The 12,644-nt window shown below is 43.6% G+C and overlaps 1 protein-coding gene across 2 annotated transcripts; it reads right to left on the bottom strand.

The window, feature by feature from the left end:
- Window positions 1–1,105: 1,105 nt before the first annotated feature.
- LMOD2 (leiomodin 2) lies at window positions 1,106–11,768 on the bottom strand. Of its 2 annotated transcripts, none has more exons than XM_015853098.2 (3): window positions 11,251–11,768; window positions 6,421–7,782; window positions 1,106–3,830 (listed from the first exon to the last, which is right to left on the bottom strand). In XM_015853098.2, the coding sequence occupies exons 1-3, from the start codon at window positions 11,521–11,523 to the stop codon at window positions 3,720–3,722; spliced, it is 1,746 nt and encodes a 581-aa protein (XP_015708584.1). In that variant the 5' UTR covers window positions 11,524–11,768; the 3' UTR covers window positions 1,106–3,719. The 2 variants fall into 2 exon arrangements, with proteins under 2 accessions (XP_015708584.1, XP_015708594.1); XM_015853108.2 differs by lacking the exon at window positions 1,106–3,830 and adding an exon at window positions 5,645–6,084 and having other exon boundaries at window positions 11,251–11,764.
- Between the last annotated feature and the right edge of the window lie 876 nt (window positions 11,769–12,644).

Genomic DNA, 12,644 nt, shown 5'->3' with positions numbered 1-12,644 from the left:
AAACCAGCAGAACAGTGCTCTGTTTTTTTGTTTCTAGGTTAGTTTTGTACATAGCTCCTTGCTGGGGACAAAAGTGAGTTGACTGACAGTCAAGTAACATGGCCCAGCCGGGCACCCAAGTTTGTGTGATAAATCTGGATGAAAGGCAGAAAACTTTGCACTGGCTGAGTGCTACCTGTGAAATCACACACCTTTTGGGCCAGTGTTGCTGTATGTCCCTCTTGCTTACAACATGGGCAGCATTTGCTGGTATCTGCCTGCTTTGTGCAACCAAGACCAGCCTGCTGTAGTAAGTGAAGGTGAAAATGGAAAGCTGGAAGGAAGTGTTCAGCAGTGTTTGAAACATGAGCACGGTTGCCTTTCAACTTGTTTGTGAAACACAGGAACATATGCATGTTTCACAACTTTAAAGAGAAGTAAACTGAGACCTAGCAAGAGGAGCGATCCCACTCTGTGTACACATAAACACTTTGTTCAGGTGCCTGTGAAATTCACTGCTGGACATGTAGCTCATTTACAGGCCTGAAGAACATTCATTACAAAATAAAGCCATAGCTCTAAATGTTTAATATACAAAACTTCCTGCACTTGGACATCAGCTGTGCTTCTCTTTCTTTTTACACTGACACTAATCGTATTCACTCAGCTGTTCAGTCAAAACAAATCTGCTTAAAGGAAACAAAATTAAAGCAATGCCCTGTCTTACAGGTCCCAATATCTGGAGATTTCCAAGCAAATTTGAGTCACCATGGTCATAACCTTACAAGACTTTGAGGTATATCAATACTGCTATCTCCAAGGACAAGTAAAGGCATAAGATATTAAGCAGTTCACCCAAGAATATACAGATAGTAGAAGCAGAGCCCAGAACACAGCCCCCAAACTTGGCTCTGAGATGAATGTTCTGTTCTTACCAATTTGCCAGATAATTTCTGCTCTGACAATAACGTAATGATAAGCAAGTTTCCACATGTCAGAATTTCCATCTGTAGAAAATGATTCACTTGCGCTATTAAAAAGGCTTATTAAAAATCAAATTCATTTTGAACTGAAAAGGTAAAATGTTACAGACAGAAATAAATACACCTGAGAAAGAGGCTGTTGCCATGGTTTCAATAAAGAAAGAATTCTATATTTCTATTTTTCTTCTGGACCATCCATCCTTTTCACACTGAGTCGTTACACACAGCCGCTGGTTGGTGTTTGCCACCCCCATCACGATAAAGTAAGACCTCTACCTGTGGGGTTTGCTGTGCATTAGCTTCTGTTCACTGCTTCACCTCTGAATTTCAGTGCAAGGTTTCATCCTCCCTGTCACGGTCTCTTGGTTGCAGGTTTCCTGCTCATGTGTAAGCCACCAGAGTCAAGGGCCTAGTCAAGAACTGGAAGTTCAGAATGAAGACATTGCGCTGGTTGTTCAACTCGTAACATCAGAAGAATGCACCTAAAAATAAATTTTGTCTTAACTGCGGGGTTTTGAAAACAGAGGCCCATCAGAAAAAAATAGCTGGACTTAACAATATGTGAACTACATTTTGTTCTCTCTTGTACTCGGTTCCTGTCGGTATCAAGTGTAGATGGTATTAGGCCAGCATCTAGTGAAAGACTTGGGCTTCCATGTCATAAGCTTTTTATAAAGTTGCAGCTGACTTGCAGATTTGAAGATAAGAAGTCTTACTGCAAATTGTAGGAGCTTTTTACAACTTTTCATACTATCACAATTTGCAGATCTTGTGGAGTTATCACATTTACTTGCGTTAAAATAACAATGGCAGGACCTTCTGTTGTCACCAGCTTCAAACTTCTGCTACTGAAAGTACCGTACCATACCGCCCTTTTTATGAGCTTCCTGCATTATCTTAACATCAAATTTGCCCATTCTTTTCTTAATGAGAAAGTTCTTTTAACAACTCTCATGTTCCGTTGAGAAATTTCTTCTGATTTCTAATCCAAATGTAGCCACACACAGTTTATACCTATTGTTTTTCTACTGCTAACAGCGTCCTGTGGCTGAATAGCTCTTTCCCCTTTGCAGTATTTATAGACATGAGCTGAAATCCTTTTGAGCCTTTGTTTGGCTAGACTGATCCCACCACCTGTTCCTATTTCTTCTCATTGGACAGCTTCTTCAGCTTCCCAATTATCCCAGCCATTTTCTGTCTCGCTTCCAATTCAAAACAATTTGTCATGACTGTTAGTTACCAGAATTGTACACACTCTCCCAGATGATGTTTCACTTAGGCTTACACCCAGGAATAGTTCTTGGATCTACTTCTCCCATTACATCCACCAACTGCAGGTACTTTAAGGTAGTTAGGAGTCATTTCTCTTTTGACTAGGGAGGTGGTCTACATTAATCATTACTTTCATCTATCTGATGAACTTCTGAGGAAACCATATGAGTTGGGGGGTGGGAGTTTTGAATACTCACAGCTTCTCTTCTATGCTGAGGTGGATGGTGTGCAGGTGAAGGAGGGTCCTCGGCAATAACCTCCTGCTCCCCTTCGCCCTGCATCCTCCCAGACCATCCAGGGACCTCCCGGGTCATCCGTCCTTCATAAAATCTTGCTAGAATTGTGTTCATAAGCTCCTCTGGCTTCCCATCTGCACGTAGCACAGACTCAGGCTCCAGCAATGTAGGTGGCGTTACCCAGATGGAGCTCTACTTCCCATCTGCCCTGCTCAGTGGGAAGGAGCAACCTCCATGGGGCCAAAGGGGTGATCAGAGTGTGTTGCTGGACCAGCACATCTACCCCTACTGAGTCCCCAGCTGCAGGGGAACACAGGTCGCTCTATAAAACTTTTAACAAGGGACTCAGCAGGAGGGCATATAATTTCAGAAGACATAGAAACAGAATCTCTTGGACTTTTTCAGGTTTCTTTTCCTTCTATAGGCTCGGGCACTTCCCCAGGTGATAAAGCACTAACTAAAAAGTCTGCATTTACAGGTAAAAATTAATCTCTGATTTTTTTCTGATGCATTGCTATGTCAGCAGCCAGGTGAGGCTTCTCTGTGTCACATGGTGCAGAGCAGCTGGGCAGCAGGAGGACTCAGGGCCAGCCTCAACCACAGAGTGTAGCCTCAATGGTCTGTAGGGCCCGCCCTCCCTCACCAGCCTGTATTTGGGCGACACTCACAGGAGAGATTCAGCTCAGTGTAAACAGGGGAGGCAGGTTTTGCTTTATTTCTTCATCAGAAAGCTAATTATTTCTGCTTTTCATGGGGGTGGCCATTTCGGCCTTTCACAATGAGACAAATCAATTTTGAAGAGCATGTGGGCTGTTCCTAAAGACACTCTAATCTGCTGTATTTGCCTTCCTCTTCACCTCTTTGGTGACAGCAAGGACTTGGTTGTCATTTGTAGCTCTTCCATTGCTGACCAGTTCATTTGGAGAGATTTTTGTGTGTATGATTTCTCTGTCTCGTCTTTGACAGGGAGTGGACAGGCAATACTTCAGATTCATTCGAGGAACTTCCTGCATCCCAGGGCCTCTTCATTGAGGCACTCAGCCTCGATGAAAGCATAGGAACGTGTAGGAGCTGATACACTTACCAAATAGGCCAAACAAAAGGCAGTCGAGCCTTCAAAGGAGGTTGTTTTTCTTCCTGTGACTGAAGGGAAGGGTGTAAAGAATGATGTAAGCTCAGCAGCAGGCCTCAGGTCCCAGGCCCCAGGGGATGCACAACTACAGGGTGTTTGCACCAAGTGAGCTGAAACTCAGCAGGAGCACAACTTGGCATCTCTCCACTCCTGGCTAGTGCTAAACTGGGAGGCGACACCGTATCTCTCAGAGCTGTGCTGTGTGCTTGTCATATGGTGCTCCATCACCTATTTGAAAAGAAAACAAATGGCTTCTTGGAAGCTGTTTATGCCCCTGGGAGAAGAGGGTGCAGGACTGCTGCCCACCCAGGGAGGGAAGGGGCTGCCTTCCCCTTCAGCAGGGCATCAAGTGTTAACAAGGTGTATTTAAGAGCCCTGCCTCACAGCTCTGCTAGGAAACAAGCTTTGAAATGCCTCCAAGTGAAAGTGCTGTGAAGTTTATGTAGGCAGAAGGTAATTACCCAGATTAGAATTTGGCCAGGACACAGAACTGACACTTCAGGAAGGAGTGTGCCTCAGGAGCTTAAATAACCACAAGTGATCGGCGCTTCTGTGACTTTACATTTTAGCTGAAACACTAATCTCCATCAGCAGAGCAGTGATGGAGACAGGACTGATGAACAAGGTGTCAGCAACTGCAGGCTGCAGCTTGGACTGAGTCTATTTCTCTTCCCCTTCTCAAATATATGAACTGTAAAGAAGTAACTCAAGCTGTTACTGACCTGAAACTTGAATTCTACCTTCCTTTACTTTTTCTAGGTTTTATTCTCTGCTCTCATCTGCCACTTTTCAGTGTTCATTTTCTCTGAATTATCCTCCTTTTTGATACCAGTTTTTACCTCCTGTGCAAGTACATTCCTCACTTCCCCCTCTTCTCTCTTTCCTTGAAGTCTTTTATTCCATTTCCTTGCCTTCCTCCAAGTTGCCTGCACTGTGTTTTCCCTGATTTCGCCCTTTTGTTGCCTTTTGCAACTACCGAGTTGCTTCTGTCATTCCATGTAACATTTTGTTGCTTCTCATCCTTCACACAGCCGTCCAAGGTTGCAGGTCCCCTCTTAACCATGGCTGAATTCCAGCACTGCTTCCATCCTTGAAAGATCCCAAGTTCCAGCTTCTATTTGGCCACGGGATACTGACCACAGTTGATTGTTTTTTGTGCTATGGGAGACTATGCCATTATAAAGGCACTAAAGGCTACTTGTGAGTACCATATATCCTGTGACAGTAGGTTTTGACCCTGAGAGCAGAGGAATAAGGTTGGGAAGTGTTTCAGTTAGTTGGTTCTTAATATTCACTTGCTTTTAAAAAACATATATGCCTTCTTGACCTTCAATATCTTGGCCACTGCTTGGTTTTCTTCTTGATAACACACCTTCACACTAGCTGAAGCACCCAGAACTGTGTCTAATTGGACAGCGTGGGACTGTCCAGTACTACATGAAGAAGAGCATCACCTGCAGTGAGATGCCTTCAGCTGTGCATCTCCAAATCAGACTGCCTCTGCTTCCACCTTATCATATTGACAATTCACACCAAGCTCGTTGCTCAACTGGTATCTCATGGAAGTCCTCTTCTACCTGATTGCTAGTTTCCTCTTTACATTTCTCTGTCTGACTGAATCCCTGCTCTGGGCTTAGTTCTGCCTGGATACAGCAGTTTGCACTTGTACAACATGGATTTCTACTCTAATCTTAAAATATCCATGAAAGTTTTGAAGCCTAAGTCACCATGAACTGCAGTTCTATTAATCACTCACCCTTCCTTTTCTGCTAAATCATTTAGGACCTGGTACACAAAACCAGTGGCCTGACACAGCCCACCACTTGATTTGAGTTGTATGTAGCATTATGAACCATATTCTTTTCTACATCAGCATGAAATTGCACTAATACAGGCTCAGGTACGATCCTCTAAACATGCTTCATTGATGTGGTTGAGGAAGATCCTGGGCTCTTTTGAGAGAAGTTCCTAATGTTCATGGATTTGACACAAACATCCAGAAGGTTTCCAGGCACAAAAACTCAGGACTAAGTTTATGCTTAAAAGCTTCAAACTGCATTTATTGTAAATTCATGAAAAAAAAAAAGAAAGAAAGGGAAAAAGAAGTAGGAAGAAACCAGAGGCTGGTAAACTATTACATTTCATTGTGAAGAACTTGTCCAGTGATTTGCAATCCGATATTGAAAAGAATATCTAAATAAGCAGCAATTTCCCAATAGAAATCTCATTAAATAAAAAATTATTTCCATATTTACAGATTATAAGGCAAATGTATCTTTAAAGCACTGTTTAGTAGTTAGTGGGTTTATTTCTTTGAAAGGAAAAGATAAACTGTTTTAACCTAAGAGAGTACTTTAGAAGCAGCTGGCTACACAGTCTATTTTACCATCGGTGAACAGCCCAACAGCCTTCCTTTGGCCACTGCAGTGCTCTGCTTCTTCTGTCACCCAGGCTTTCACCGAAGGGCTTCTGGTACCTCCACCTACAAAATGGGGAGTGGGGGAATCCTGTTATATTTGTTGTACATTCTATATCTCAGAATTCCTTCCTGAGCTGCTGGTTCTCTCCCAAGATCTTTTTGCTAATGCATGTCCTGTAGCAGGCCTGAAACTAGGAAAGTAACCCACTTTATGTCACAGTCCCAATTAAATAGAAATTGGTGAGCTGATAAAAGCCTAATCAGAGGAAAACAGCCTCCTAAGCATTTTATGTTCACATTTCTATGAGTGTTTTTATCAAATATCCATGTTCTAAAATTAATTGAGCTTGTTCTATATCTGATCCACAGTCAGTTACTGAAATAAGATCTCTTACTTACCCGCCGTAGTTGTTTTATGCTGCTTGCTCGAATTGCTTCCATGAGGTTGTCATGGAGGGACCTTTGTGGGGTGGAGGGTCGGGTGGAGGGCCGTGAACCTTCTTCTGATCTTCTGTCTGGGATGGATTTCAGAGAATCTTTAATTTCTTTCAGTATACTGTTCTCATGCTTTTTGCTTTTTTTGCCTTTTTTCTTTTTCTGTCCATTCTGTAAGGCTCTTTTTGAACTTTCTTGCTGTTTGATAACCTCAGCTATGTTCCTGGTTGGTGCTTTCTTGTCTGGGATGACAGGAGGAGGAGGAGGAGGGGGTGGAGGTGGAGGTGGAGGCGGAGGGGGAGGAGGGGTTGCGGGTGCTGGAGGTTGACTTTTTGCTGGTGCTGATTTCCTAGGGAGCTTTGGAGAGGACCAAGGTGAGCTCTTAGGTGACGTGTAGGGTGAGGAACGAGGAGTGCCTTTTTGCAAGGTTTTGGTCTTTGGGTTGATAGCTCCATCACAACCATACTCTTGTTGTCGTTGCTCCTGCATGCGCTTTTGCCTTTGTTTATCCATATTTCTTGTCAAGATGCTTGTCATGCTCATTCTTGGGCCAGCAAGGTCAAAGTGGTACCCCAGCTTGACCAGAGTAGTGTTCTCTTTTAACAGTTTAACTATGTCCATTTCCACCTGGCTGCCCATGATATGCCTTTGGTTGTGGAACCGTAACTCTGTTAGAACCTTGTTATGCTGCAAAGCTCTCATGATGGCCAATACTCCTTTGCCTGTGATAAAATTTGACTCAATATTCAGACTAGTGATATGCTGATTTACTTTTAACATACCAGCAATGGCTATTGCGACGTTGTCATCAGCATGTGTGTTAGCCAAGCTGAATGACTTAACTACAGTATTGTCCCTCAGGGCTTGAGAAAATTGTATAAGCATCTGCGAAGTAATATTTTCAATGTTATTTAGATTAACCTCTGTGGTCTCAGGGTCATTGCTCCGAACTTTTTCCAGAGCGTCCTCGATAACTGTTGGATTTCCACATGGGTGGATGGCACTGCTTTTAAAGCTCAGATTTTCAGTGTCTTTCCCATCATGGCCATTGAACAAGTTTTCACTGTTCTTTGCACTGCTACACTTCTTGTGTCTAGCGTGGCCAGAACTCCTGCCACCCTCACAATTCACTGGTCTTTCACTAGCTGCAGAATTTTGTGTTTCCTCGTCATCTTCATCACTGTCATCTTCATCTTCCTCTTCCTCCTCCTCTTCTTCCTCTTCATCATCCTCTTCAGTATATGCCTCCTCAGATACTTCACTATTGCTTTCTGTGAAACACTCTTCTTGAATGTCTTCTGAATTGTCTTCTTCTTGCTCGGAATCCTGAACAGGAATGTAGGTGCGGGTGTTAAAATGATTGCAGTAATGTAATGCTGCCTTTTTTTCTTTTTTTTTTCTTTCGAAAATGATTACCTTGAAACTGTGTAAGTTAATGCTGAAAGCTAAAAATAAAGCCTCACAAACAAAGCCAGTTAAGTGAGCAGAAAAACTATTTCAGCACCTAACAGGTTATTATCATTATTTTTTTAATTTTCTTTAAAATACATATGCTTAATGTAAATTGGTTTAGATTTCCTGATGTCAACAATCATTCCCAAGAGAAAACTTGATACAAGATATTGTGATGTGGATGCTGCTTATGATTTGGCATGCCTACAAGGGGCTGTTATGAAACCATCCTTGCCAGCGGAAATGCAAGACTGTAATTTCAGAATGAATGTGATCTGTGAGCAACAAATTCCCTGATTCACAAACATTAGGCAGCTGTATCAATACACAGTCTCCCTTTCATTTACTAGCACACCCGAAAAGCTAAAGAACATGTGATTTACAAGTAGTGTCTGCATGTGCCAACATGTGCATTGATGTGAAAAACTAATATAGAATTGCAAGAGTTACACAGAAAATACTCTGGATATACTAAAGGTTCAATATGCACTTCACAGCTATTTGTGAAGAAAAGAGTCATACACATCCCCGCAGCTAACAAGTAATCATCCCAATAAACCACAGATCACTTCAGGATTGACAAGAGGTAAGACTCTGTTCAGCTGTCAGGTCAGCTCCAACACTTCAACACGTTATAACTCATTGCCCAAGCAATCCTTTATTTTCTAAACTCCACAGTTATTTCAGTGTGTTTTGTGGGCACCAAAATGTCAGTTTGGGATCCATGTCTCAAAGTTCTTTCAGAGGCACTCAGCAGTTTTGGCTGCATAGGACAGTACCTCACATGCAGGACCAGCAAGGCCTGTGCCCCAGAAAAGCCCCCCTTTCCTCATGGAGAGCTCCAGAAGCACGGCCATGTTCTATGGGCCCTGACTGAGCCCTCAAGCTACGACCACCCCTCAACCTCCTGCCCAGAAAGATCGCTTATAAGCTTTATAGCCTACTGGACAAGCCACAATGTAACCCTTTTTAATTCCATTGCTAAATGCTTATAAAATTTTAGAGGTAGAATAGTTGTTGCACAAACTACCTTAACAACATCCAGGTTTTAGTCTTTGTAAAATACTAAAGGGAAAATGGGTCCACTTTGTGGATACACAGTGACTGGGTTTCTTGTTTTCAGAAAACATGGTTGTTGCTGATCTGGTAGCTTAATTTTATAAAACATGGGCAGCTTTAAGTTTGCTTAATTATCTGGTTCTAAAAACACAGAAAGGTTAAAAGAAGGGTAATAACAGATTGCACAGTATTGTTACACAGCCTTAAGCAGATTTCTGCGTTGGGGCACATGCAAAACATACGGTACTTGTTAATGTTCAGATACATTTGACTCAAATGAAACATGACATCAAACTGTTCCAACCCGCTGTCCCTGAGAGCACAGTGCTGGGAGGGCTTGCAGGGTCCCAGCCCCATTGCCCTGCAGATGCTGAGCAAGAAGGCACTGCACTGCATGTGGAAACAGGGCTGGGTTTATTAAGGCACTGAGATTTGTATTTGCAGCTTCTGCACATGTATGCAGCCTTTTAAAAGCTGAAAACAAGTTATCCAGGAAGCCATTCTTATGGTATGCTTATATCTACCCAGACACTTACAATTACAGCCTTCAACACAGCTACATATGAGCACAAGCTTACGCCTCTAAAACAACTGCTGCTATCTTTTGATGACACCAGATTAATGATAAAAAAGTGCTTGAATTTTTGGAATGGCGCTTCAGGAGTAATGGTGTTTATTTTTCCATAACACACGTTGTGAGGTGCTGTATTTCATAGCAATCTGAAGAATAATTTTGAAATTGAGTTGTTTTCTTTGCAGATCTCTGGAGTCATGCCCTGGTACTGTGGCAGCATTTTGGTACAGGACTGCTGTTGGCAGCCTGCAGGGCTTCATCCTACGGCTTGGTAGCAGCTCGATGAAAAGTTTGGCCTGAGATAGATAGTACAGAGAGAGAAATTCCTCTGGAAGGCAAGGCATTCCCCCTGCATGGCTATCTACAGGATTTTGCCTTCTGAAGGGGCTGATGTCTCACCACTAACTATAGAAAGGGCACAAATAGATATCTTAAGTAAGGTGTCTAACTTTCAGACAGTTGAGGCCAAGAAGGTTGCTTCCAAGAGACTAAGAAGGTGTTTCTTATTGCCTTTAGTAGAGTGAGCATTCGTGCCTTCTACATCAGCATGTGAACATTTCCTTGTTTATGAACACATTTAGACATCCACATCTCTGAAAATATAAAGGCTTTTCTGAGCACTATAAGTTTTAGCCAGTGCACGCTGTTAATGCTATACAGACATGGAAAAGCTTTGTATGACACAGAACCAGATCCATACAGAAAGTTTTTGGAGCCGTCTGGGTTTTGGATTCCAGGCTCGGCTGAAATAAAACATTAATCCTTCCATTCCCTTCCTGGGACTTGACAAGCAGGGAGTGAAGCCCTCGTCTGCAAGCTGACACTAACAGTCTGATGACAGCTAGTGCTCTGTGTGCTTGCCTGCAAAGTCACTACAGCACCATTCACTAGCAGGAAAGAACAATTTAAAGAAACATTTAAAGCAATCGTGACTATTATTACTGTGAGCTAAGTTAAGTCCAAGTGATTTTTCTCTAAGGAAGTATTTTATCTAATGCACCGACTGTAATTATTTCCTTGCAAATGAGCTGAACTCCTGAATCAAGGCTCTTTGAAGTTAAAAGTAGTTTTGCTTTCCTTTTATTTTTTAATGAATTTATTTATTTTTAATTATTTAAACATAGGAAAGCAAGTCTTTGTAAGTCAGGACTTGGAATGGAGCAGTGCTTATAAATTAAGATCTTACTAGCATCCCCAACTCCTTGCTTTGGTTGAAATTACAGAGCCTTTATGAAGACAAAAACTGCTTTTTGAATGAGCCCGGGCTTGCAGCCTGTTTTTGCAAGGGCTCAGAGGCTGCCAATATGAACAGTAACTCAGGCTGAGAGTGCTCATCACCTGCTAAGACCGAGTCCTCGCTGTACTGTTGCTTTGTAGCTCATGAATCAGCATTTATTATGACAGTCTTTATTTGGGGAACAAATTGCCTGACAAGCAGTGAGTTGTTCTTCGGGGAACACAGGTGTTTGACCCATCCCCTGCTCCAGGCCAACTTCTGAATACCTTACAGCCACCCTCCGACCACCGCTGCCAGCAGACCCTGGAGCCAAGGATGCTCAAGCAGCACCAAGGCATGACAATTCTGATGGCTGCAATGCCGCTTCCTTCCAGTGAGAGTGGAACCTCTCTGCCGCTTACTCAACTTCTGACATGCATTGTATTCAAGCAAGCCCTAACAGTTACGGGAAGCAGAGCGCCTGGTGCCTTACCTTCTCACACGCGCCCAGCCTCTCTTTCTCCAAGAGCTTTTTGGTCTCCCGCTCCCAGTAGGCCATCAGCGCTTCCCTGCTGAAAGTCCCGGTGGGTGTTTTCTCTGTCAGACTCTTTTGCCGTTGTCCTACAGGGAGGTTGCGGTCGGGCTCAATGTCCTCCAGTTCCCGCTCCAGCTCCTTCAGCTCCTCTTCTGTGAGAGAAGCGAGGAGCTCATCCTCATCAATGTCCTCATATTTGCTAAGCTCTCTTCTGTAGCCAAAGGTAGACATGGTCCCGATGGGTCAGGCTGGTATGGAACTGGAAGGATCAGGCATTCACAAGGGCTGGATTGAGCACACCCTGTCCTGTTTGGTCAGCAACTGTTTCCCTGTGTAGCTGAGGCACCCTTTTAAGAGTAACCACCGGGAGCTTGCGACAATGCGCGGAGGGATGAAAGCATGCTCCGTTTTAAGCATCAGACGTCAGCCAGACATCTGAACAGAAAGAATGTCCCTCCACTGGTGTTTGCAGGTCCTTGGAAGAGGGGATTACTGACACAGTGACCATTGCCTTATTTAGAGCAGCGGGCTTGCAGGGGGTGGGGAGAACACTGCCGGCCTAGCACCGGCCTCGCCTCTAACAACAGGAGGGAAGAGCCGTGAAAATCCACATAATCCCAGGCTGCTGCAGGGCTGCCAGTGGAACCAGCTCACTGGGGCCCAGTGGGGCCCCACAGCCTTGCCGTGGAACTGCCTTCAAAGCAAGGCATCGGCAGGAGGCTGCAGCAGTGGAGTGGTGGCTGGAGAAGGTGGGCAGCCCATGCCTCACAAACCACGCATCCATTGCTCAGTGAAGTGCCAGTCAATTCACCTTGCTCCAGTGATGGGGGGATCAAGTCATTGCTTTGCAGCTGTTCCCAGATGTTGTTAATGGAGAGGGCTGTGTGCTGTGATATCTCACTGAGGTTTGGGGCAGCTGGGATCTTGTGTCTCTGCCTTCAGTAGATTGGGCAGACTCTAACAAATGAAGGCCTCTAGTGGGCATTTTGGTCAACAGCTGTGGCTCGCTAGAGGTGACAGATGCCAGCTGGAGAACACCTTCACATTTATATCTGCATTTATGTGTGTATATGTATACCACTATAGATACATGAAAATGTTCTCACACACAAACATAAATACATGGGAGCAATGAATAGATATGTATATGCACATTATCACATCTTCTACTGCATTATTCTGATTATTTTTAGAAAGAGATATCTTCCAATATAAGGAACCACAGAATGAAAGCTTTAAACTTCCCACTATTGTTTATCTATTTATGAACATAGAGCGAGTGAGGTTTTGCGAAACACCCAGCCCAGCAATATCTGCAAACCGGTGCTCTGGGAGAGAAAGGGAGAAAGAGT

Source organism: Coturnix japonica, chromosome 1, assembly GCF_001577835.2.
Source record: "Coturnix japonica isolate 7356 chromosome 1, Coturnix japonica 2.1, whole genome shotgun sequence".
NCBI classification, from domain to species: domain Eukaryota; kingdom Metazoa; phylum Chordata; class Aves; order Galliformes; family Phasianidae; genus Coturnix; species Coturnix japonica.
The sequence above is the reverse complement of the archived record's forward strand: the minus strand, read 5'-3'. Positions and strand labels throughout refer to the sequence as shown.

Excerpts from the sequence above, each read along its gene's own strand:
- LMOD2 (XM_015853098.2), bottom strand. The coding sequence starts at position 11,523 with ATGTCTACCTTTGGCTACAGAAGAGAGCTTAGCAAATATGAGGACATT. Across the intron at positions 7,783-11,250 it reads GGCTGGGCGCGTGTGAGAAG|GATTCCGAGCAAGAAGAAGA; the intron begins GTAAGGCACCAG and ends ATTCCTGTTCAG. Across the intron at positions 3,831-6,420 it reads GCATAAAACAACTACGGCGG|GTGATGGAGCACCATATGAC; the intron begins GTAAGTAAGAGA and ends CTTTTCAAATAG.